The sequence below is a fragment of the Pelodiscus sinensis genome, chromosome 4, assembly GCF_049634645.1.
Source record: "Pelodiscus sinensis isolate JC-2024 chromosome 4, ASM4963464v1, whole genome shotgun sequence".
Lineage (NCBI taxonomy): Eukaryota > Metazoa > Chordata > Testudines > Trionychidae > Pelodiscus > Pelodiscus sinensis.
Window position 1 is genome coordinate 128,475,126 of NC_134714.1, and position 25,742 is coordinate 128,500,867.

The following is a 25,742-nucleotide window of genomic DNA, read 5'->3' on the forward strand; positions in this document are numbered from 1 at the left end:
GAACAGGAAGTGGAGTGAACCATACCAAGGGGGGGAGGGAGAGGCAGGATGTGATCGCCCAAGCTAGCAGGGGCTTGGACACCCGCCTGTGGGATCTTTAATAGGCACACGTGGCCAAGGGTTTTATGTTCCCTGTGAAGGCAGCTCCCAGCACTGTTGGGGGGGGAGGGTGATTTGGGGTCACACACAGCTCTGGCAGCTCCAAGGCCTGGCCTTCAACCGGACTGGGGAGAAGGGAAAGGAAGCCTGGGGAGCTGGCTAGGAACAGGACAGGACCCAGGGCCCTCCCCCTCCGGTGCGGAGCTTGGGGCAATAGGACTGGTTCATTCTCGGGAAATCCCACCTCAACAGGGGAGGGTGGGTGTGGATGAGGTGGGGACAGCAGGAAAAAGGAGGAATCTAGAGATATTCAGACGGTCCCTGGGAATGTTGCCCTCCCCCCCCCCCCCCCCCCCCCGCGCCCCCCAGGCTGGGCAGGGAAGGCAGCTGTCTGGGAAATCAACCAAGGGGGGGGACAGGCGCAGGTCACAGCACCCAGGAGTGGTGGAATCACAGTCCGTTTTTATTGGCCAGAAAGAGGAGGTTATTTCTCATCTCCCCCACCAAAAGGCTATTTTAAAAAACATTTGTCATCACATGATTTCAACCCAGAATTGTCCTCCAGCCTGACCCCTGCACGCAGCTCCGGTCACCTGCTCTGCTGGACCCAATGGAGCATTTCACCCCCCACCCCATTCACATCCCTGTCGTCTCTTCCAGTCTGTATGGGTCTGGGGGCAGGCAAGGCAATTTGGGGCTGCCGTGCCCTCCCCCACAAAGCTCTGGGCTGCCCCTGGGCTTTGCAGCTGAGGTTTGAAAGTGCCAGGTGACAAACCAAACCAGGATGGACAGAGACAATGGGGTTTGTGGTGTATGCAGGGAACAGAAAAGCCCATGCACCCAAATTCAATGCCCCACCCACCTGGGCTTCAGGCCTCCCCCCCCCAAGTGAGAACAGTGTCAGCGAGGTGATGGGTACCCCCTTAGTCCAGGCAGGGGGTGGGGCACATGCCCCAGAACGCCAAGGGACCCACTGCCATGACGGCAAGCAATGATGGAGGAGCCACCTTGGTCCTGCCCACCCCACTACACCTCACCCGCTGGGTGCAGAGGCCCCACCCCCACCTAGGGAAGCTGCACCCCCCCCCCCAGGAGCAGGCAGGGGCTGCAGAGCAAAGGCGGGTCACTCGCAGGGCCGCTTCTCGCTGAATTTGCGGGTGTGATCCTCGGCGTTGCGCAGGAACCGCTTGGGGTCCTGGCTGAACTCCTCGGCCAGGTCGGCACGCAGGGGGTGTTCCGGCTCCGGCTCGTGCACCAGTGCGATCAGGGCCTGGATCACTGCAGCAGGAAGGAGGGGTCAGCGTGGCACGAAGGAGGGGTCAGCGTGGCACGGAGCAATGCAGGAGGCTGCTGCCCCACACCAGCTCTACCACCACCAGCCGCTCCGCAGGGCACCTGCCTCACCTACTCATGCTAGCCCTGGCACCCCTGCTGCCCCACACCACCGTCCTCGCTCACGCCTGCAGCTATGTGGCTGCCACCCTTGCTGTCACCCCCGAACCTCGTGCTTCATGGGCTCCCTGGAGGCGTGTATGTGTCACAGGAGGGCACGTACCTTGATCCGCCTTGGTGGCGGGTTTCCAGTTCTCAGCGCTGATGATGGGCAGGCAGACCTGCCCCTTCTCGTCCACATTGGGGTGGTAGATCTTTGTTTTGAAGGTGACCTTGGGGGGCTTGAAGGGGTACTCGGCTGGGAAGCTGATCTCGATGCGGAAAGCGCCTTTGTTGTACGGAGGATTGTCCTGGACACAGGGCAGGAGAGACTGGGCAGGAAGCTACAGAGCCAGCAAACATCCCAAGGCAGAACTGGGGGCTTGCCCCCATCTGAACCCAGCGCAGACCCCCTTGGGGCAGGCAGCCCCTGCTCCTCCCATCTCCCAGTCTCCACACTCACCGGCAGCAGGAGCGCCTTCCACAGAAGAACGTTGGTGTCGTCCACCTCGATGTCCTTCAAGCAGCGGAACCCCGACCTCTTCAAGTCGTCCAGCTCCTGCAGCGGGGCAGAGCCCAGGTATCAGGTCTCCCACCTCAGAGCTGCCCCCCAACTGGCCCCTGCCTTTTGCTCCTAAAGTTGCCACCCCTACTGGCCTCAGATTCCCACCTCTCCAGCAAGCCCCAACCATCCCCATGGAGCAGCATGAGCCAAACCACCAGTGGCACCAACTCAGATCTTTGCAGGGGGGATTCCAGATCCTGTCTCCCACACCCTCAGCAGGGACCCACTCTAATGCCCATTCGTCACCCCTTCCACTGGGTAAATTTAGGAGCGTGGCCATATGGCAAGGCTGCTTGTGATTGTGAACACTGGGTCAGCAGCCTTGGGGCTCAATTCTGGTCAATGTCTTGCGTTCCTGAGGCTTATGCTTCAGGGTTCAGACACTGGCAGGGGCCAGGAAGGGCTACCCCCCTCCTTCCCAATGTATTCTGTAAGAGTTTTTTCCCTTCATTTGAACCATCAGGTATGGCCACAGCTGGAGATGGGACACTGGACAGATGAGTTTCTCCGGGGCTTGGCCGGCTGGGTGCTGCTCACATGCTCAGGGTTTAACTGATCATCATATGTGGGGTCAGGAAGGAATTGTCCCCTCAGGTCACACTGGCAGGGACATGGGGGGGTTTCTGTCTTCCTCAGCTGACTTGGGGGATGGGCCACTTGCTCAGATGATTGGACATCGCTCACTTCATCATTTCCCTGCCATTGTAAGGGTCTCATGCACTGCTCCCTCCCCGTCTCTTCCTGGGACACCTAGTAGCAAAGCCTCCTATAGGCTGTGATATTTTGATCTCATTTTAGTTGTTGGGTTTAGTGGGTGGGTCAGTCTAGATGAACTAGTGGTCCCTTCTGGCCTTAAACTCTATTACTCTGACCTGGCGTCTCCCTTGGCCTTACCCACCCAGTAGGTGCTGCCAGGAGTCCCAGATTGCCCTGCGCTCTGCTGTTCAGGAACAGAGTAGCCAGGCACCAGGTCACAACACCATCTGGCCAGCAGCCCCTCCCTCTGGACGGGGCAGGGGGAGAGGGGCAGTCAGATCAAATTTGGGTGGTACTGTGACACTGGGTGTGTCAGGCTGCAACGTCACTCAGTCCTCACTGGAGTGGCTTAGGGCATACAGCATTTGCCTGGGTGCAAGTCCCTCCCCCCACCTGAAGCCCCACTCCACCCTGTGAGGGGCTAGACATCCAACACAGACTGCTCCAGGAATGCACTTGGCACCTGGCTCCCATATTAGGAAGGCAGGATAAGGGACCCACTGAAGGTAGAGACATGGGGTGGGTTCTGAGGTGGCCTAGGGGATGGGGCCTTCACTTGGGGAGCACAGGGTGGTGGGTTCATGTTTCACCCCCCAGCGGCAGCCCCAGCCCAGCCCTCCCCATGGGAGCAGTGTTGGCGACAGAGGGGCAACACTCTGGTAGCAGCTGTAATGTTTTTGTGTGGGAGCATTGCTCCCAAGGGGCTGGCCATTGCTCCGGGACCTACAGAGCATTGTCCACCAAGGTGTTGGCACTTGCACATTAGGCAACCGCCTCAAACCCTTGCGATTGGCACCCCTGAGAGCCACCCTCCCTTGCCTGTTATCTCCCCACAACCTGGCCCCAGCAGCCAAGGGCAGAGCTTAGCTCCGCCCACCTCTGGAGCTTTTGAATCTTTCCCATCCCCATGCAGAATATTTGTAGCATGCACCAAGGCAGGTGCGGGTGTGCACCACCAATCGAAACACAAACCCAGCTGTGGGTGCTCTGCTATTCAGCGGAGCGGCACTGAAATCTCTCCTGAGCGGCCGCACAAGCACCCAGGTAACAGGAAACACAGTGTCGCCCCAGACTCATCTCTCAGAAACACACTGAAATGGGGGGGGGGGTGCACTTCCTGCTCCCAAAGGCAAATAAGCCACAGAGCCGCCTACTGCTAGCCACCCAGCTACTCACCTCCCCTAGTGGGGCATCCCAGCTGATGAAGGACCCTCAGGCTACATGGGGGTTCCCCACCCCAAGAGATTTGCTGTCTCCCGAAACAGGTCGCTCCAGAAGCAAGAGCCACTCCCAGGCTGGCCAGCAGCCCCTGACAGCCACACCTCCTGCCTCTGGTTTCCCAGAAACCATCCAGGGACTTCCCCAGGCAACAGCAACAGAAAGTGAAAGCACCTGCCTGACCCTGGCACTGGCTCTGCTTCCTCTCCTCCTGCCCTGTCCTGCTTCAGCCCCCAACACCTCACCCCCAGCTCCCCTTCCATGGCGAGCTGCAGCTGCTCCCTGTAAAGACGCTACAGGGACTGGATCCTTTATGAAGCCAATGTTGCCAAGGCCAGCATAAGGCATTCGCCCAGGCAAACAGGGTGAACTTCTGGGCCAGCCCTTGGCACCTCACCCTAGGGAGCCCCCCTTGTGATTTCAGTATGTTACAAGCCAGGGTTTTATTCAGGTCGGATGGGGCTGGGCAGCCAGATGCCGGCAGAACCAGTGACTCTGCCACACCCCCCTTTGCACAGGTATTGCAGCTGTACCTCTGACCAGGCAGGGTGCAGGAAGGGCCGGTGTGGCAGGATGGGGGGGGGGACCACAGGGAGGGGTTCAGCCCATTGCAGGGAGCGGGGCCCTCGGTGCCACTGTGGGACCAGGAGGGACCCCAGCCCAGGGTGGGTCCAGCAGCCCAAAGGAAAGCGAAAGTAACACAAAGTTCCTGCCCTGGGCTTAGCTTGCACCCCACACCCAGCCCCCATATCTCCCCCAGCCCTGCCCTGCACCCACCCCCCACCCCTCCCCCAGCCCCACACCCAGCATCCCCATCTCTCCCCCACCCCTCCCTGCCCCACACCCAGCACCCCACCTCTCCCTGCCCCACACCCTGCACCCCAGCCCCTCCCACCTCTCCCTGCCCCACACGCAGCACCCCTAGCCCCTCCCACCCCTTCCTGCCCCACACCCAGCACCCCACCTCTCCCTGCCCCACACCCTGCACCCCTAGCCCCTCCCACCCCTTCCTGCCCCACACCCAGCACCCCACCTCTCCCTGCCCCACACCCTGCACCCCTAGCCCCTCCCACCTCTCCCTGCCCCACACCCAGCACCCCTAGCCCCTCCCACCTCTCCCTGCCCCACACCCAGCACCCCTAGCCCCTCCCACCTCTCCCTGCCCCACACCCAGCACCCCTAGCCCCTCCCACCTCTCCCTGCCCCACACCCAGCACCCCTAGCCCCTCCCACCTCTCCCTGCCCCACACCCAGCACCCCTAGCCCCTCCCACCTCTCCCTGCCCCACACCCAGCACCCCTAGCCCCTCCCACCTCTCCCTGCCCCACACCCAGCGCCCCCCCCGCCCCACACCCAGCCCATCCATCCCTCACCCCCCCGGCCCGCACCTTGCCCACTCTCCTGCTCGCCGCCATCTTCCCGGCCCGAGCCCAGCCCAGCCCGGCCGGCCCAGCGCGGAGCAGCGAGTCTGCGGGCTCCGCAGGAGCCGCCCCGGGGCCGGGCAGCGTCAACCTGGCCCCGCCCCCGGCCCCGCCCCTCCCCGCCGAGCACAGCGAAGGGGGCGGGGCTAGAGCCAGCGCCCTTCTCAGGGATCACAGAGACGGGTGCTTGGCAGGCTAGAGCGCCCCCGGCTTGCTCAGGGATCATGGAGACGGGGTGTGAAGGGGCTAGACTGTCCCCAGGCGTCTTCAGGGCCAGGGATGAAGGACACGGCGTGTGGCTGGGAGAGAGGCGTCGTGTCCGACACGCACGAGCCACCAGCCACGTGCGGCTGTTTGGCCGGCTAGTTCCCTACAGCAGGAGCCACTATAGTGGCCTCCTCAGGGGATCACAGAGATGGGGTGTTGAGGGGCTAGAGCGCCCCCTGGCCTCCTCAGGGATCACAGAGATGGGGTGTTGAGGGGCTAGAGCGCCCCCTGGCCTCCTCAGGGATCACAGAGATGGAGTGTTGAGGGGCTAGAGCGCCCCCTGGCCTCCTCAGGGATCACAGAGATGGGGTGTTGAGGGGCTAGAGCGCCCCCTGGCCGTCTCAGCGATCACAGAGATGGAGTGTTGAGGGGCTAGAGCGCCCCCTGGCCTCCTCAGGGGTCACAGAGATAGGGTGCTGAGTGGCTAGAGTGCCCCCTGGCCTCCTCAGGGATCACAGAGATGGGGTGTTGAGTATCTAGAGCGCCCCCGGGCCGTCTCAGCGATCACAGAGATGGAGTGTTGAGGGACTAGAGCGCCCCCTGGCCGTCTCAGCGATCACAGAGATGGGGTGTTGAGGGACTAGAGCGCCCCCGGGCCGTCTCAGCGATCACAGAGATGGGGTGTTGAGGGACTAGAGCGCCCCCTGGCCATCTCAGCGATCACAGAGATGGGGTGTTGAGGGGCTAAAGTGCCCCCTGGCTGTCTCAGCGATCACAGAGATGGAGTCTTGAGGGGCTAGAGCGCCCCCTGGCCTCCTCAGGGATCACAGAGATGGGGTGTTGAGGGGCACCTGATTGAAGCCTTTGGGAGCTACCAGAATAGCGATCATGTCCAACAGTGGAACGGGAAGCCAAGGAGCAATGGGAAGCTGAGCAGGGGGCTGGTGTTGCAGAGGTTAGCTTGTGAGCCAACAAGTGAAGAAGTTTAAAGTCAGGCATGTTGGTGGATTTTCAGCAACTGCTGCTGATCAACAGTCACACACACGCTTGTTGGAGCTGAAACCCCGACATCATGTAACTTCGATATCCAATCCACCTGCTCTGATATTAACGCTTGGCAAACGTTCCTGAAGGAGCCTCCTGGCTGGGAATCCATTCACGGGAGATTTGAATGGATCTGAGAAAACACCAGCCTACTCTGGGAAATTTGCAGGGAGACATAGAAGTGATGACCATCCATACATCCTTCACATTCTCTCTCGACCCTTCTTTTTCTTCCTGCCAGCTGTGTTGCCAGCTCTCCCAATTTTCTCACAAGCCTCCCAACACTTAGGCTGCATCTAGACTGGCAAGCAGTTGCTTTTGCGGAAAAACTTGCCAGCTGTCTACACTGGCCGCTTGAATTTCTGCAAGAACACTGACGATCTCATGTAAGATTGTCAGTGTTCTTGCGGAAATGCTATGCTGTTCCCGTTCAGGCAAAAGCCCTCTTGCACAAATGCTTTTGCACAGGAGGGCCAGTGTAGACAATGTGGTATTGTTTTGTGCAAAAAAGCCCCGATGGCGAAAATGGCGATTGGGGCTTTCTTGCGCAAAACCGCGTCTAAATTGGCACGGATGCTTTTCCGCAAAAAGTGCTTTTGCAGAAAAGTGTCCATGCCAATCTAGACGCTCTTTTCCGCAAATGCTTTTAACGGAAAAACTTTTCCATTAAAAGCATTTGCGGAAAATCATGCCAGTCTAGACGTAGCCTTAGTGTGTTTTGAAACCTGCCGCTCCTGGAATCCTGTGATGAAGTGACAATCTCAGATTCGAATTTCTAAAGATTTTTCTTTTCTTGATTCCGAAGGATACCTGAGACCAACTCTTTCACAGCCCAGCTTTATCCCGGCAGCAGAAAGCCCCAACTGTGACTTGCTTCCAACTCTGGGCCCAACCAGCATTTAATGTAGATTGGGCACCTTATACAATATGATGAGGCTCTCTGAGTTTCACCAAATCAGACATCAGGCAGGTGTGCCAACTCTGGACAGGAGGGAACTCACGCTCCAGCTCTATCAAGAAGCAAAATAAAATGTCCTGTGGTTCTCTTTGAGCTCTTCAGGGTTTCCGAGTTTTATTGTGTCAATGACTCACTCCTGAGCCAGACCTGTTATATATACAGTGATATCAGTTAGGGGGCATGACTTTCTCTGACTGTTGTTATACTAGTACAGCCACTAGTGTAAATACTGGCATAAGTTTTTAATACTGGTGTAGTTTTTAATCCCTTCCTGTACAGGAATAGGTGTAAGGTGTGCACCTTTATACCAGTCTATACTGGTAGAAGCACCTTCATAGTGTTTGACCCTAAAAAAGAAGTATTCCTCTCTCTGTGGTTTCAAATCCTTTAAAGAACCAAACCCGGTTACCGAAACATAGGAGTGGATATAAACTGTATATCTGCTACATATTTGAGAGAGTTTGTGTGTGTGTCTGTTTGTTCAAGAACGCCTCCTAAATGGTAAGAGTTAGGACCAACAAATTCAGTGTACAGCTTCTTCTTATTGTAACTTAAAAGCAAGGCCAGGGTTTAGTTGTGCCAGTGTACCCCACACACCCAGTGTGGTTCACTGTGCCATGCAGACACACCTCAACCACAGCAAAAGTTAAGAACAAGAGATCTCTACAGCATGGGCTGGGAGCCAGCTGGCCTTTTAGTTCAAAGGGTAGAGGCTCCTTTACCAGGCCTGTACAACATACAGCCCAAGGGCCACATGAACATAAGAACATAAGAACGGCCGTACTGGGTCAGACCAAAGTCCTTCTAGCTCAGTATTCTGTCTGCCGACAGCGGCCAGCACCAGGTGCCCCAGAGAGGGTGGACCGAAGACAATGATCAAGTGATTTGTCTCCTGCCATCCCTCTCCAGCCTCTGACAAACAGAGGCCAAGGACACCATTTCTATCCCCTGGCTAATAGCCTTTTATGGACCTAACCTCCATGAAATTATCTAGCTTCTCTTTAAACTCTGTTAGAGTCCTAGCCTTCACAGCCTCCTCTGGCAAGGAGTTCCACAGGTTGACTACACGCTGTGTGAAGAAGAACTTTCTTTTATTAGTTTTAAATCTGCTACCCATTAACTTCATTTGGTGTCCTCTAGTTCTTTTATTTAGGGAACTAATAAATAACTTTTCTTTATCGGCCCTCTCCACACCACTCATGATTTTATAGACCTCTATCATATCCCCCCTCAGTCTCCTCTTTTCTAAACTGAAAAGTCCCAGTCACTTTAACCTCTCCTCATATGGGACCCGTTCCAAACCCCTAATCATTTTAGTTGCCCTTTTCTGAACCCTTTCCAAGGCCAAAATATCTTTTTTGAGGTGAGGAGACCACATCTGTACACAGTATTCAAGATGTGGGCGTACCATAGTTTTATACAGGGGCAGTAAAATATTCTGGGTCTTATTTTCTATCCCTTTCCTAATAATTCCTAGCATCCTAACATGTGACCCACAGGGATTCACTGTGCGGCCTGTGCCAACTATGGGAGGCGCGGCCCCATCCAATCCGCCGGCCAGGTGGAGGAGCGAGCGTCGCCGGGGAGGGGGAAGTGTGGGAATTCTCGCCGCTGGGCTGCGTGCATGCAACTCCAGCACAAGGAGGTGGGGCACGAGCCAGAGGGCGGGATGCCGGTAGACTCCAGTGACCGCCAGATTCAAAAAGGCAGAAGTCAGCTAGGGGAAGGGGCTTGTGCTGAGGGAAGGGGGGGCAGGTCTGGAGAAAGGGGAAGACACCAAGAGGCAGGGTGAAGGAAAGACAAATGCCAGGGGGCTAAGTGGAGACATGCGATGGGTTTTTGTTGTTGTTTTTTTTTGCTCAATAAAAATTTTTAGCCGCATGTTTAGTATTTTTTGGGAGAGCATCCCTACTTGGGGCCCGCAGCTGTTTTCTTTGGAGTAATATGGCTCTTGTTGCTTTCCAAGTTGTGCAGGCCTGTCCTATACTAAGCTCCCGAGGTCCCAGGTTCAATTCCGCTTGGTGGCAGGTACACCAGGACAGCGGAATGTGCCTGGAATGGGATTGTTCCTCATAAAACATACAGAAAAGAGAGAATCACCAAGCAGGTGAAAGTGGCTGGCTTGCTGGGGGCAACCCCCCACCACTCAGGACTGCCCCAGCCCAGAGACTCCTACTTTCTAGGCATCCTTTAGGGAGGTGGGGGGCTGAAGCTCCCTTCCCCCGAATTGCATGGGAACATTGCTGGCTGTTCCCGTCCCTCATGGAGTGAGGGGAAAGTCCACTGTTTGCTGCATTCCTTACTCTGGCTGGGGGGGTGCAGGTGGCAGAAGAACCTGGATTTGCCACAGCTGAAGGAGATGCACCCCTCCCCCAGTTGTGTCCAGTGGAGCTGCGCCAGCTACGGAGAGGTGCATCTCACCTGGGCCCAAGCTGTTGAGGTGAGAGAGTGCTGGGGTTTGTCCTCTCTCCCCAGGACTGGAATTTGTAGGAAAGCCCCATTCCCCGTGACATTCCCTTGGATGGGATGGGGCTTCTCTTGTGACACCGAGTCAGCGTTTTGCCCTTGGGCACCTGAGTTGCTCTGGAGAAGTGGGGAGAGATGGGACAACAGGGAAGCGTGTCGGGGTGGCCTGAAGAGAATCCCACCCCTTCCAAACCTGCTTGCTTTGACAGGACTCACTTGTGTGAGCGTGTGAGAGCAGGGCTAGATCCGGATCTCCATGCCACCACCGTAATCTCATGGACTTCCAGATTAACATGGCGGGATAGGGTGGGGAGAAACCTAGCACAGAAATACACCTATATGGCTCAATGTTCCCTCTAATTTTTTTCCACCCATGTGCAGAATACATTTTGTTCTGTGCACCAAGGCATGTGTGGATGTGCACCACCAGTAGAACCACAGGCTACTCTGCGGGTGCTCTGCTAATCAGCGGGGTGGCATTGGAACCTCTCTTGGGTGGCTGCCCATGCGTTCGGCTTACCAGGAACACTGATGCGGCTGGGGTTTGCTGACCTAACCAGAAACATGGAGCTCCGATCCCAACAGCCACAGAGCCTCCCTGGGGCCAGCCAACCAGGACAAGGGGTTTCATGCCCTCCTTTACCGTCCAGAGAGGGCTTAGCCCCTGGAGATGGGACCCCAGGAAGGGCCCCGGAACAGTGGGGGTGCCCAGAGCTATTGAATCAAACCCTGTATAGGATGAAAACCGCTTCAAGGAGCTGCTGCACCCCAGCTCCCCTAGTTCCAGCACCCATGGCCCGGGACGCTGCAGCCCAAGGGTGGGGAGAGGAAGCTCCACTCACTGGCACGCAGCCCAGGCCCGGTTTCCAGCTGGCACCCTGGACGGAGTTGGCCGGTTCACCCGTCCAGCTGCCGCCCACTCCCCTTCCCCCTGACTTACGGGAAATCACAGCAGGAATCAATCACCCGGAATCCTTAACGGGCCAGTGCCGGGGCCAGCCAATGGGCGCCTCCCCTCCGCCCCCCGCTCCTCCCAGCCCTCCACTGGGCCGAGAAGGCCCGGGCGCCCTCGGACACTGACTGTCCAGGGGAGCAGGTGGGGCTGGGGGCGGAAGCATGAGGCAGATCGCAGCCCTCGCTGTGCCTCTTTTGCCCCGTCGGTTTCGCCTCTCTCCCTTCTCCAGCTGCTGCCTCTTCCTCCCGCTCCCTCAGCCTCTCGGCCCCTGCCTTGCAGCCGCAGGGGTGGGGAGCTGGGAACCCAGCATCCACACTGGCCATGTGACGAGGGATTGCGAAAGAGCCCGGAGGGGAAGACCCAGAGTCAGACTCCGAGACGGGGAAGCGGACAGGAGCACGCACCGAGAGAGGTGCGCAGGCAGACAGGCACAGGGAGAAGCGGGGAGGGCGGAGGACAGACAGACAGACACAGAGATGGGGGACAGACAGGCCAGCATGGAGGCTGGATAGGCAGAGGGAGTGGACAGACAAATGTGCAGATTGAGGGGACTGACAGGCACAGGGAGGGGGGAAGCAGACAGACAGAGGGGGCAGATGAACAGACAGACACAGAGATTGCAGGAGAGACAGGCAGGACGGACAGACAGATAGGTACAGAGGGGATGAGCAGACTGACTTGCAGAGACCAGGGGACGGACAGACAGGTAAATATGGAGGGGGTGAGCAGATCGACTTTCAGAGACCGGGGGACAGACAGGCAGGTCCAGAGGGGGTGAGCAGACCGACTTGCAGAGACTGGGGGACAGACAGACAGGTCCAGAGGGGGTGAGCAGACCAACTTTCAGAGACCAGGGGACAGACAGACAGGTCCAGAGGGGGTGAGCAGATCGACTTGCAGAGACTGGGGGACAGACAGACAAACAGGACGGACAGACAGACAGGTATGGCGGGGATGAGCAGATCGACTTGCAGAGACTGGGGGACAGACAGAACAGACAGACTGGAGCTGAGCGGGATAGGAGTGGCCAGACAGACAGCAGCTGAGGAAGTGTAGTGGAAAGGGTGAAGCAGGCTGATGAGGGGGCCATGAGCTTTGGTGGGGTGGAGATGCGCCCCAGGGGTCCCAGCCTAGCCCCGCATGGTGGGCAGCTGGGCCAGGAAAGGGCAAAGACCGGCCGAGTTTTCACTGGCTTCTGGGCGTTGCTTTGGCAGGACTCGTCAGCATGAAGACCTGGCTGATCCTCGTGTGGCTGGTGATGTTCGCAGGCGTGAGTCCATCCTTGGCACTGGGGGAGCAACCTTCTTCCTGGGGAGGGGGAGGTTTAACCCGCTGAGTGCTGGAGATGAACGCTCCAGTGTCCCCTGGGGTTGGAGTTACAGAGGTCCTGAGCACTGGGGACAAGCACTGAAATCCAGGGAGCTGTGGGCAACCCTCAGTCCTGAAAGTCAGCTCCCAAGTGGGCAGAGCCAGGCTCCCACACAGTACATAGCCAGGCCCAGGGACTGATCTGAGTCATGGATCCGCTGCCCTAGTGCCACCACATGCCTACCTGAGGCCTCTTTGCCTGGGGAATAGGTAGGACTCAGACCCAGGACCCCCATCACAGAGTCCAACTCCAGCTCTGTCACCTGGCATCCCAGTGGGCACAGCTTAGCATGCTGGGTCCTTGCCCAGTCCTGCCCCAAATCCTGGCATACACTGCAGCAGCCTGGGGGCTGCTCTACGCCAACTGGTAAGTGCCCATCTGGGGATAATCAGCTCTATGGACATGGGGAGTGTTTGGTTTATTGAACCTCCAAAGCAATTGACAAAACCCACAATTTTCTTTCATTTTTTTTGTCTGCATTTTTCTGCAAAACCTTTTGGGTTTTTCTTAACCAAAAGAAAAAAAATAAATTCCATGTTTGGCCACCAAAGCCAGACCATTTTCTCAACATGTGGGGGTTTAAAACACTAGAAACCTGAACGTTTTCACCTGCTTGGGCAAAAATTTTAGGATTTATTGAAAATCTGCCACTTGAAATGTTCCTTGTTTTCATTGCTAAAAACTGGAACGTTTTCTGAGATTTCATGTGTTTAAGCAAAAACTGATAATGGGGTGGGGGGGGGGGAGAAAGATGGTGTTTGGTGACTGAAAATGTTTTGCTGTTTGACTGCTGGAAAGCAAAAAAAAAACTTCAGCCAGTTGGGCAAAAATATTTGCTGTCCCTGAACATTTTCACCTGAGCCCTGAAATGTTTCAGTTCTCGATGGCTGAGAACGGAAAAACTGGATTTTTAACCTCCTCGAAATATCATCCCTCACACCAGAAATGTCCATGTTGATGAAAAAGCCATTTTGGGTTGAAAAAACATTTTGAACAAAGAATAGTGACCAGAGTGGTGTGCTCTGGTCACGCCTGCTCCCCCAGAGCTCCGCCTCCCGGAAACTCCACCTCCTGGGAAATTCCCTGTAGCTCCGCCCCTTGGAGATTTTCCCAATCAGCTGAAGCTCCCTCCAGCTGGGGAGATTCAGGCAGTTCCTGAGTGGCATGGGGCAGCGAATCTCCTTTAGCTTGTACCAGATTCAGTCCCCCTTGATGCTGCTTTGTATATCGTGCCCCAAAGCCCATCAGACCCCTTAGGCGTTGGGTCTCATTTATCTGATGAAGCCTTCTCCTTTCCTCTGTGGTGTTGGCAGGATGGGCTCCGGGGTGATGGGGGGGGGAAGGCTCACATGCCACACAAATGCCTTGTGGGAGAGGGGCAAGGAGCCAGCAGCTGGCAAGGCCAGAGCATCTGCTCTTCCAGCCTCGCTGCCTGGGAGAGCAGGAGGTGCTACCCAGGATAGTCCCTCTCCCCCACTCCCAGGTAGTGGGATGCGGAGGGAGAGTCCTTAACATGCATGGTGCCCTATAGGTGAGGGAACAGGAGACGGCCGCTCCACAGGGCAGAGGGGGCTGCACTTAGGGCTGTAGGGGCGGGAGCAGGACAGGAAGGCAGAGGCCTGGGAATTGGGGGGGATGCTGCAGCCCCCCCACATATCATATGAGTTCCTGACTGTCAGCCCCACGCCCAGGGTGCTGGCTGAAGTGCCCGTATTACCAGCTGCCACCTCTGTGGTCCCTGGTACCCAGCCTCATGTCTGGGGTCCTGGCTACCACCTGCATCGGCCCCCAGCCCTGTCGGGGTTGCCCCTCCCGGAGGCATGGCCCTGCTTCCAAGCCCAGCAAGAGGGAGCGGGGGCGTGGCGGCTGGGCTCAGCCCGCGAGGGTTCCGGGACATGGGACTGGCTGCCAGAGCCGGTGCTACCCACACCTGGCTGTCCCATCCTGGCAGCAGTGGGCCTAGCATACACCGCACTCAGCTGCCTAGGATAGCACAACCTGTGGGACCCCTGGTGTCCCAAATGGAGTGCCCTGTGAGGCGCCATATTCTGTGTGCACCTAAGGATGGCGCTGGGGGAGGAGGAGACGCTGCCCAGGACACAGCCCCCTTCCCTCACCAGGTAAAAGGGATGGGGAAGGGCAAGGTTAGGGAGAGTATGTGGGCCCGGGGATAGGGGTGGCTCAGGGAGGAGTCACATGGGGGGGACGGTCACATGGCCGGTGCCCCCCTTGTGTCCCTCCACAACAGTCGCCTAGGAGGGGATAGGAGATGCCAGCGCCCTGCTGCGACATTCCCCTCACAAGCTACTGGCCTCGACACCAGAGGCGGTGAGGAGGCCAACAAGGGGACCCACCTTCTGCCCTGTGCCCACCAACAGGATGTGACTGGTCAAGAAGGAGTGTCAATGGCTCCGGGCAAGGGAGCAGATGATGGGGGAGAGATGAAGGTGAAGGAGACCCAGCAGGGGCTGCTGCAGGAGGAGCTGGGGAGAGAGGAGCCCACAGGCTGCCTTGCTGCCTCCAGCAGGACAGAGGGAGATAGGAAGGCTGATTTTGCTGCTGGCAAGCAGGGCCTGAAAGAGGTCCCTGAGAAACAAGTAATGGAGGACAGGAGTACCACAGAGCCAGTCAAGAAGCTAGACAAGGAGCCAGACAAGAAACCAGACAAGACAGATGAGGAACCAGCCAACAAGCCAACCGACGAGTTGGCCAACAAGCCAACCGATGAGTTGGCCAACGAGCTGGCCAACAAGCCAACCAATGAGTTGGGCAACAAGCCAACCAATGAGCCAGCCAACAAGGCAGCCAACAAGCCAACCAATGAGCCAGCTAGTAAGCCAGCCAATGAGGCAGCCAACGAGCCAGCCAATGAGCCAACCAACAAGCCAACCAACGAGCCCACTTGCGAGCCAACCAGCAAGCCAACCAGTGAACCAACCAACAAGCCCACTACAGCACCCTCCACTGAAACCCCTACAGTGTCCGTCACAGTGCCCCAGCGGTGCCCACCCAGTGACCCCTGGGGCAGCTGTAGGAACGACTCCAAGGAGGAGAGCCACAGGGTGGCAATGGCGCTGACTGATTTTGCACTGAAGTACTATTCGAAAGTGGCCAAGACACACGGCACCGACTCCAACGTGGTCTTCTCGCCTCTCAGCGTGGCCGTGGTGCTTTCTCAGCTCTTGCTGGGTAAGGGCAGTGCACGCACAGTCAGCGCAAACACGGGTGCAGCTAGCTCACACATCTGTCACACATACACCCATCGCGCAGATCCACAGCCGTCACGCATGCATCCGTCACACATACACCCATCGCGCAGATCCACAGCCGTCATGCACGCATCTGTCACACATACACCCATCATACAGATCCATAGCTGTCATGCACACACCCGTCACACATACACCCATCATGCATACCTATACACATCCCATGACACATACCCATCGCGCAGACCCACAGCCATTGCACACACACTCTGTCACGAATGCACCTATCGCACACAAACCCCCAACTATCATGCACACACCCCATCACATATATACTCATTGTGAAGACCCACAGCGCGCGCGCTCTCTCTCTCTCTCACTCACACACACACACACACACACACACACACACACACACACACCCCTGTCATGCATACAACCATTACACATCCACACAGCCATCACATACTTACCTATCATGTGCCCACCCACCTACATAACCATCATACCGGAACTCAGCATTCACATGCAACCATCACACTTACACGCATCACACATACACAAAGCCATCACATCCACACATGTCCACCCATCACACAAACACCCATCACAAACAACCCCTTCAGACACACAACCCCGCACCCACCCACCTAGAGTGCACACACTTCTGCCACACACAGTGCACACAAAAGTCATACCCATGCCCATCACACATGCACGCCCATTACACATGCTCACAAAGAGCCTCCATACACCCATCATGTGCACACACCCATCGCACATGCTCATTCTTCAAACATACAAAACCATTACACATAAACACCCACCTTGTGAGCACACACAGCTGTCACACACCCGCATCGTGCACTAACTCACCTATCACCCACAGCCATACACACATCGCACTCACAGCCATTGCATACACACCTAGCTGTCAGACACCCCTCACGCAGACCCAGAGAACCGTCACTCACCCAACCAACTGACAGACAGTCATTGAGCATACAGCCATCAGACACGTACACCCACACATGACAAGCATAAACATCCACAGGCATGCACAGACATGCACCACCCTTGTGTGTACATGCCCCCCCTGCGTGCGCACAGCGATTAAACACACACCTAGCGTGTGCACAGCCATTGCATGCACCAACACAGCCACTCCACCCACGCACAACCACCGTGAATGTGCACACATCTACACACCGCCATTACACAAGCCCACGCACAGCCACCTGGCACCTACCCATGCAACCACTGCGCACACAAACCCACCGCACCCACACACAGCCTGTTGCACAACTATCGCACACGCTCAGCCTCACAAACGCAGCCATCGCTCACAAACCCCCATCACACACACCCCTTCGCTCACCCCTCTGCCACCATGCCTCCCCTACTCACCCCCATATGGAGAGGCCATGGCAAGTTCTGCCTCCCCGGGGGGAGGGGAGCCCTGAGACTCTTCTCCCATGGGCCAGGGCACCCCTGCAGGGTGGCTGGGATGGGCTGTTCCCAATGGTCCTGGCAGCCCCTGATGAGAAAGGGAGGCCTGGCTAAGCAAGGAAACCCCAGCCCAGGCAACTGCAGGAGGATGAGTCCCCAGCCCAGCTCCTCATGCTCCCCACACAACCATTCTACCAGGCCAGACCCCCGGCAGGCGAGGCCCTTGCCCCTGTTCCCAGCCCTCCCAAACCTCCCCTGCCCACCTGTGTCCTTGTCTTTCCCATGCAGGGGCCCGGGATGAGACCAAAATGAGGCTAGAGACCATCCTCTCCTATCCCTCCGACCTCCTCTGCGTCCACGCGCCGCTGCGGCACCTCCTCAAATCCCAGGCCTTTGTCTCCACCTCGTTGCTTTTCTTCCGCCAAGGTGAGTGGGCGGTGGGGCTTCCCGCGGGCACTCAGGCCAGCATGGAAACGCCAGGGCTCTCCTCTGCCACACGCAAGAGTTCAGGGAAGGAGGTATGGTCCTGGCAGGGGGCCTCAGGGGGCGCTGTTGCACCAAACTGTACAAGCTTATTTTTTAAGCACGCGAGCAAGTGTTCAGGCTTTGGAGACATGCTGCGTTGCTGTTAGTTTTGTGATGCCGCTTCTTTCGGGGAGGAGCTGTTACAAATGGCAGCAGGGATTAGCTTGAGGGCTCTTTGAAACTACCCCCTACATTCCCTCGAGATACCCGGGGCCTCCCCCTCCCCCCCCCAGCACAATATCTGAGTCTCTAAGGATACGCTCCCTCTGTCCCACATCCTCCACTCCCCTGCCCCTCCTGACAGACCCACCACTGCAGTACATGCTGCGATAGTGTCAATACCCACATTATCTGCTCATGGTTTCCCCTGCAAGGCCCCACCATCCAATGCTGCTCAGGAGGAGGCGGGATTTACGGATGGGGAAACTGAGGCACGGGACAGGGCGAGGGGTTCTAATGTCCTGCGGTCAGGAAGCGGGTTCCTGGCGGGGTGAGGGGGTAGGAGGGAGGTGAGGTTTGCATTGCCCAGGTGATTGAGGGGGGTTTGAGGGCTTCACAGGGCCGCGGTGGCAGTGGTTTCCTCCTCCCCTTGCCTTCCTGTCCTGCAGACCTGTCCCTGAACGATGCCTTCCGCAAGCAGCTGAAGAGCTTCTACAACATCGAGGCCCAGTGGCTCACTGGCAACGAGACCCAGGATCTGCGGAAAGTCAACAAGTGGGTGAAGGACGGGACCAATGGCAAGATCGAGGAGCTGCTGAAGGAGCTGGAACCTGACGTCCAGCTGATGCTGATCAACGCTATCTATTTCCAAGGTAAGGGAGGGCGCATTGCGCCGCGCCGTGCCCAGGACCCGCTCCCCTGCCCTCCATACCGTCTCCAGAAACTTGGGTTCCTTGGGCCCTCCCGCCCCCATACACACGCATCGAGGGACACATTCCCTCTGCTCCCTGACAGAGCCCCCCTGTCCCTTTGGGACCTCCCTCTCAAGGTATCTGAGCCCCCAAGGAGCCCACCTTAACCTTCCTGCCCCTGGGGACTCCTCGGCCGCCCATCCCCCCCCAAGCCTCCCGCCCAGGACTCCTCTGGGATACCCCCCCTTTGACACACCTGCACAGTGGACGCCTCCCGGCTCCCTCTCCCTGCCCTCTCACCCTCCAGCCAAGTGGAAGACCACCTTTAAAGTGAAGAACACAATGAACGAGATGTTCTACCGCCCGGGCAAGAGCCCAGTCCAGGTGCCCATGATGACCAGCAAGAAGTACCCGCTGGCCTCCTTCAGTGACCCCAGCCTGAAGGCCAAGGTAACCTCCCTCCCGCGGGTGCTCTGTGCCACACCTCTCCGCTCTGGGCCCCTGCTTTGCTCCAAGAGCAGCTCCATTTTCCCTCCTCCTCTCCCCTTTCTCCTTGTCCTCTCCCTCCCACCTCCTCCATAATGGCACTTAGCACCGTGCCCTGCGCCCCCCCCTTCCCACACTCCCCTCCCCACCCCACATGTCCCCTGCTTCCCTCCCTCCCTCCCAGGTGCGGCGGGTGATGTAGACAAGGGAAGGCATTGCTTTCCCGCAGCTGCCTATGCTGCCCAGCCACCTGGGAGGGACTAGGGCTGCAGCCCCAGCCTCCTCCCCCCCCCCCGGGCAATAAAAAAGTTGTTGAGCTGGGGTTGGGAGGGGCTTTGCTGGGGCGGGGGGGAGGGGAAGGTTGTGAAGGGGCATGGTCTTGGGGAAGGGGTGTGGCTTAAGGCAGAAGGGGCGGAGCTTCGGCTGCCTCCGCAGCTGGGCCTTCACCCACTAGCCATCCTCTCTCCCCTGCATCTCAATGGAGTGAAGCCAGCATCTCAGAATAGCAGGCCCAAGGTGCGGGTGAGGCCTGGGCATCTCAACTCAAAATCGCCAAGAACCCTGGCTCCACTGTGGCCAGGTCGAGTCATTGCCTGGGGAGTGTTTTCTCCAGCAGAGCACTAGTTCTGCATGGAAGGCGCCCAGTATGGGGGCTGGGGTAAGACCCTAAGGACAGTGGCCAATATGACAACCGCAAGTCCTTGTTGTCTCCAGCGTTAATTGCTGAGCTGGTCCCGGGCCGGCTTCAGACAGGCTGCGGCTCTGAGCGATGTCAAGTTTAAAAGGCCCCTGTAGCATTACTAAAACACGGGTATTGTTCCAACAGAAAGGACAACCCACTCCGAAATACTAAAGCTTTATATTTGCATATATACAGGCATCTAGGTGAGGAGGCAACTAAAAACTAGTATTTCTTTTCTAATTTAGAGGCTCATCATAATCGGAGGCCCTAATAGGGTTGCCAGATGGTTTAACAAAAAATACCGACCCCTCACTCTCCCCAAAAAAATGCAAGGAAAAATTTTGTTGAGCAAAAAGAAAAAAGGCCACAGGAAAAGTTGTTGAGCAAAAAAAAAATCCCAGGCTACTCCCCGCTCCCTCCCCCGCCCTAGCCAGCGCAAGCTGTGCCACATGTCCCAAGTGGCCTTCCATTGGGCCTCGGGGAAAAAACAGAAAATAATTTTTATTGGACAGAAGGCGCAAATACTGGGCTGTCCTGTTCAATACTGGACACCTGGCAACCCTAGGACCTAAGCTGTCCTAGGGTTGCATCTTACTTCATTTGTGTATAAATCCGGCACTGGCCTAGTCCCAAAACACCAAGATATTTTGGTGAGAAATGTCCAAAAAGATGTGTTTCCCTCATGATTTTAGGCAATATATTTCTCAGAGATTTTGCTGCGGGCGGGAGGTGTGGTTTGTTTATTTGGCCTTGACTTTTATAAAAGAGAAAGTAACAATTTTTTTTTCAGCAGTTCAGAGTGGGTTTTTTTACTATTGTTAAAAGCAAACCAGTTTTCAGCTGGAAAAAAATTGAGTATAATACTCTAAAAACAATTGGATTTTGTTTAGAAGGAAAATCGGTTTCTGGAAAGACTTTTTTTTTTAATTGTTTTTCATTAAGAAAGAAAATAATTGGTTTTGGGGTAGAAAGTAAACATGTTTTTGGTAAGAAAAATACTCTTAAGTGCTTTTGTTTAAAATCAGTTTTCCAGTAGAAAAAGAAAAGAAGTTGTTTTTTAGGGAAAAATATTTCAGTAAGAAATAAATCTGTTTTTTGGTTCAAGTAAAACCGGTTTTGGTTAAAAAAACAAACAACCAAACCAGTTTTACGTTTTAAAAAGTGGATTTTTTTCTGTTTTAAACACATTTTTAATTGATTTTGGCAAAAAAAATATTGTCTTTCAGTTTTAAAAAAAATCAGTTAGTGGGAAACCCTTTGGCTTTTGAAACGTGAAACCATTTACTGGGAAAGGTTCCTTTCCACTCTATTGTTCCAAAAGATGTCCGGCAGGAAGTTTTGGAGGAAACATGATTGAAAAATGCCGGCAGACTTTGGAAAACAATGTTTTGCCAACAGCCACAATGGGCCTCAGGGCAAGGTGGGTGGGAGGCCTGGCTCTGTCCCCCCAGAAGGGGCAGGACTTTAGGTGGAAGGGGCAGGGTTGAGGGCAGCCAGCCCTTAGCACTGCCTAGACAGTGGTGTGCACACAGCCTTCAGAGCTGTACAAAGTGGGGCTCCCATGGCAATTCAAAGAGGCCAGGAGTTCTAGGCCTCTTTGAATCGCTGGGCCCTAGGGCAATTTCTGCCTTTGCCCCTCCCTTTTGGCGGGCCTGTGCCAGGCATGGAGCAGGGCGGGATGAAGAGTGGGAAAGGAAGGAAAAGGGTGGCCCATTCCCTAGCTCACAGGGGCTGCATCTGGTGAAGCAGGGCAGAGATGGGCACGAGGCCTGATTAGGGATGCCAACTTCCTAATCGCCAACACCGAACACCCCTTCCCCCAAGCCCTGCCCCTTCCCCAAGCCCCGCCCCTTCTCTGAGGCCTCGCCCCCGCTTACTGCCTCCCCCCTCCCTCTGTTGCTCACTCTTCCCCACTCACCATCTCAAGGCTGGCGCAGGGAATCGGGGTGTGTGGCGGGAGGGTGCAGGCTCCATGGGGGCTGGAAATGAAGAGTTCAGGGGGTAGGAGAAGGCTCCAGGCTAGGGTAGGGGGTTGGGGGGCAGGGTGAGGGCTTTGGCTTGGGGTGTGGGCTCTGGAGTGGGGGTGGGGATAAGGGGGTTCAGGGTGCAGGAGGAGACTCTTTGCTGGGGCAGGGGTTCAGGATGTGGCCAGGGGGTGAGGCCAGGGATGAGCCCAGGTGTTTGGGATGCAGGATGGGGCTCTGGGCTGTGGCAGGCAGGTGGGCGGGGGTGAGCTCTGGGAGGGATTTTGGCGGGGGCAGTAGCTGGGGGGCTGGTCCTGGTGGCACTTATTGCTGCTCCCAGGAAGCTCCCTGGTCCCTGCAGCCTCCCCTCCCCCTCCAAAGTGTAGGGAGGCTCCGGGTGCTTCTCATGCTTGCAGGTATCACCTCTGCAGTTCCCATTGGTCGTGGTTCCCAGCCAATGGGATCTGAGAATGCAGCACTCAGGGCAGAAACAGTCAGCCTAGGGGCCGCAGGCAGTGGGGGCTGCTTCTGGAGCCAGGGCTAGGAGGGAGGCTGCCTTTGCACTCGTCTCCTAACAGCTTGGTCAGTGGTGCCAGACGGAGCCACCAATATCCCTCTTCAACTGGGAGTTCGGTTGAAAACCAGGCACCTGGCAACCCTCAGCCTGCTCCCTGGCTGTCCAAAACCACAGACAGTGGCACAATGAGGGTTCACGCCCATGGGTGGCTTGGAGGCCTCCATGAAAGGATGCCAAGAACAGGGGGATGGGGCAAGGGTGCCCAAAGGGATAGATGGGAGAAGGGGCATTCAATCCGGGCTCAGGCAAGCCCGCAGCACAGAGAGGACTTTGTGTTGTCCTCTCCCAAGGTTGGCCGGCTGAGGCTGTCCCACAGCATGAGCCTGGTGGTCATGGTGCCTGAGCACTCCTTCAATTCGCTCGCCGAGATGGAGAAGATGCTGACCAGAGAGACCTTCACTGCGGTGGTGAAGAAGCTGATGGACTCCCCCTTAAAGCCCACCGTGGTGAGCCTGCCCCGATTCAAGCTGGACAGCTCCCAGGACCTCATGGACATCCTGGGGCAGATAGGTAAGGATGGAGCTGGGCGAGTGGCAGATGGGGGGCCCATGGGGAAGGAGTGTGGGGGGAGAGGCAAGAGAGCCCGCTCCCCCTCTGGACAAGAAGGGAGTCAGAGCAGCGGTGTTGGGTTGTGACCTCACTTCCTGAAGAGGAATGGATGAGCAATGATGTCATTTCCTGAGGGATCTGAGGGGCAGCATCAAGACCTATTTTCATGGCCGATCCCTCACACTGGTGTCTATTGGGTCTAAGAAACCAGTGGATACACCATCAGGGCAGGGGTGTTGGGTTGTGACATCACTTCCTGGAAGGGAATGCAGCCTCCTGGTTCGGAGTGACCCGTTTCCTTACTGGTCTATCCCCATAATGTCCAACCAGTTCTGAAGCAATAGCCACTATAGCAGCTACTGCTATGGCAAACCAGCCACATCCAACCGGCCAAACAGCCCCATATGGCAAGTGGCTCGTGTGGTAGACACCACGGGTCTATCCCATGTCTGCTGGACACGTGAGACCGCTGGATGGAGCATGGACGACTCGTTCCGAGTGACCTGTCTCCGTGGCTGAGCCATCACGCCAGTGTCTTGCAGCCATCAGGCCTTTTGGTTCTGAGTAGCCTGTTCCGACAGCTGATCAGTACCGTGTCCATTGGTCCCACCAGACCAGTGGGAATATCATGGGCTCCCCTGGCTCCGAGTGGCCCATCTCCTTGGCTGATCTCTGGCCCAGGGTGTCTACCTGGGGGTCTCCAGGATTGGGGCAGCCTTTTGAGCACAAGAGGGTGGCTACTACCTCCTCCCTGCTCTGTCCCTTCTCCAGACTACGGCATTTTCTTCGATGCCAACCTGTGCGGCATCTCAGAGGCAGAGGATCTGGCGGTGACAAACGCCCAGCACCGGGCCGTGCTGGAGCTGAACGAGGAAGGGGTGGAGGCCGCTGCCGCCACGGCCATCTCGGTGGCCCGCACCGCCTGGGTCTTTGAGGTGCAGCAGCCCTTCCTCTTCGTGCTGTGGAACGACGAGCACAGCTTCCCTGTCTTCATGGGCCACGTCAGCGACCCCAGCAGAGTGTGACCCAACCCCCTCCGCGCCCGGCGCCCCAGGTACCGGCCCACAGAGCGCCACTTGGCTCTGACGCTTTGGTGGGGAGAGTGCATGGCCCTGACCTACTTGGTAAAGCACTTGGAGATCTGTCGATGAGTCCGGGATGATTATTATCTCTCAGTATCCCCAGTACGTAGCCGCTGTCTAGCTCGCTCCCAGGCCTCCTCCCCTTCATTGCCACAGTCTGCTCCCCCTCCCTTTCCTCCAATTCTTTTAGAAGCTGGATTTTTCTTCTACCTCCCTTTCTCTTCTCCTCTTGCCCTCTATATCCCCAGACAGACTTTTCTGGCTGTAGCCTGTGACCATCCCACCCATCACGGACACAGACCTTCTGAAAGGTACCGGGAAGAGCTGACCGGTTGGGGGTCCCTTCCACGAATCCCCTTGACTCTGCCCCTCTCCCAGCACCTGCCATGTCTTGCAACAGTAAATAAAGTCTGAACACATCGGGGTCCTGGTCTCTTCTTCTCCCGCCTGCAGCCAGCCAGGCCGCGTTAGGGTAAATGGTAGAGAAGGGCAGGGGTGGGGGTAAGCCCACTGATCCGATTACCTCGCTGGGCAATTAAGGTGACGCAAGGATGAATAACGCTGTGGGGGATCTTTACCTAGATGTGGTTACCCCTGTTCCCCTGGAAGGGTTCGACTGGTGGATTTCCTAGGCTGGAATGACCTTCTACATGCTTATAACTAAGATACCTTGTAATGGCAGCAGATCCCCTCTCCCCGCACTGCCCTCCCACCCTGCTCCATCCCTCTTCTCACTAGGGCAGGGGTCACCAACCAGTCGATCGGGATCTACTGGTAGATCATGGAGCCTCTGACAGGGGATCCTGACTGGTTTGGCCAAGACACTCGCACTTCCGCTGCCCCTCCCCACCACGGCTGTGCCTCTCCTTCCCTTTGAGCTGCCCTGCTCTCCACCCCCTGCATTAGCCTCCTGCTTACTGTACAGGGCAGGGAAAGGAGAGGAGGGGACACTGATGTCAGGGTGCCCCCTCCCACCCTGTGTTTTATCTCCACAGAACGGACTGGGGGAGAGGAGGGTACAACAGGACTTGGGATGGAGTTTGCTGGCTGCCTTAGAGAGTAGTGCAAGGCTGAGCCCACCTTAGCCCCACTGCACCACCACCCAGGAGCCACCTGTGATAAGCAGTGTCCAGTTGCAGCCAGAATCCTGAACTCCTGTCCCAGTTAAGAACCCCCTCCTACACCCCAAGCCCCTTGAGCCCAAACTCCCTTACAGAGCCTGTCCCCTGAACCCCTTCCTACACCCCAACTCCCTGCCCCAGGCTCAGCTCAGGGCCCCTCCCACGCTCCAAATCCCTGAGCCCAAGACCAGAGCCTACGCCCTAACCCTCTGCGCTTGCTTGATGAAAAGGGAGAATGGGGAGCGGACGCAGTGAGCAGGAGCAGGACCTCGGAGAAGGGGCACATCGGAGGTGGGTCAAGGGTGTTGGTGACCCCTGCACTAGGGCATTTAGCACCTATCCCATGGGCCCCACCCAACCCTCCATAGTCCACACCCAATAGTCACCTGACAGCTGGTGTGTCCCCCACATCAGCCCGGCCTTACTCAGAAGCAGGGGTGGGCGGGGGTGGGGGCTAAGCATAGTCCTCTGTGGTATATCAATCAATCCAGCCAATCGACATGTTGCATGCAAATGAGCCAACGGGGGGGGGGGGGGGAGGAGCTAACGCTACACAAAAGTCACAGGAATAGAAAAGGCGTGTGTTTTATTTAAAAATATACTTGCCACCTAGTGCGGCCTCTGGGGGAAGTTGAGAGAGACAATAGTTATTAAATATAATTATTAACAGCAAAGGTATTAGCAGCACACCAAGGGACGCAGGAGACATCAGTAGCATATGTTGGAAAATCCAAGCCATGGTCTCATAACTGTTCTTC

General features: G+C 56.7%; 2 protein-coding genes across 2 annotated transcripts; one reads left to right on the forward strand and one right to left on the reverse strand.

The window, feature by feature from the left end:
• Positions 1-541: 541 nt before the first annotated feature.
• UBE2L6 (ubiquitin conjugating enzyme E2 L6) lies at positions 542-5,612 on the reverse strand. Its single transcript, XM_075928607.1, has 4 exons — positions 5,458-5,612; positions 1,994-2,089; positions 1,655-1,841; positions 542-1,377 (listed from the first exon to the last, which is right to left on the reverse strand). The coding sequence occupies exons 1-4, from the start codon at positions 5,482-5,484 to the stop codon at positions 1,223-1,225; spliced, it is 465 nt and encodes a 154-aa protein (XP_075784722.1). The 5' UTR covers positions 5,485-5,612; the 3' UTR covers positions 542-1,222.
• Positions 5,613-11,252: 5,640 nt separating this feature from the next.
• SERPING1 (serpin family G member 1) lies at positions 11,253-24,287 on the forward strand. Its single transcript, XM_075928610.1, has 8 exons — positions 11,253-11,532; positions 12,335-12,390; positions 14,868-15,678; positions 17,436-17,573; positions 18,281-18,484; positions 18,831-18,973; positions 22,523-22,742; positions 23,553-24,287. The coding sequence occupies exons 2-8, from the start codon at positions 12,346-12,348 to the stop codon at positions 23,804-23,806; spliced, it is 1,815 nt and encodes a 604-aa protein (XP_075784725.1). The 5' UTR covers positions 11,253-11,532; positions 12,335-12,345; the 3' UTR covers positions 23,807-24,287.
• The last annotated feature ends 1,455 nt before the right edge of the window (positions 24,288-25,742 follow it).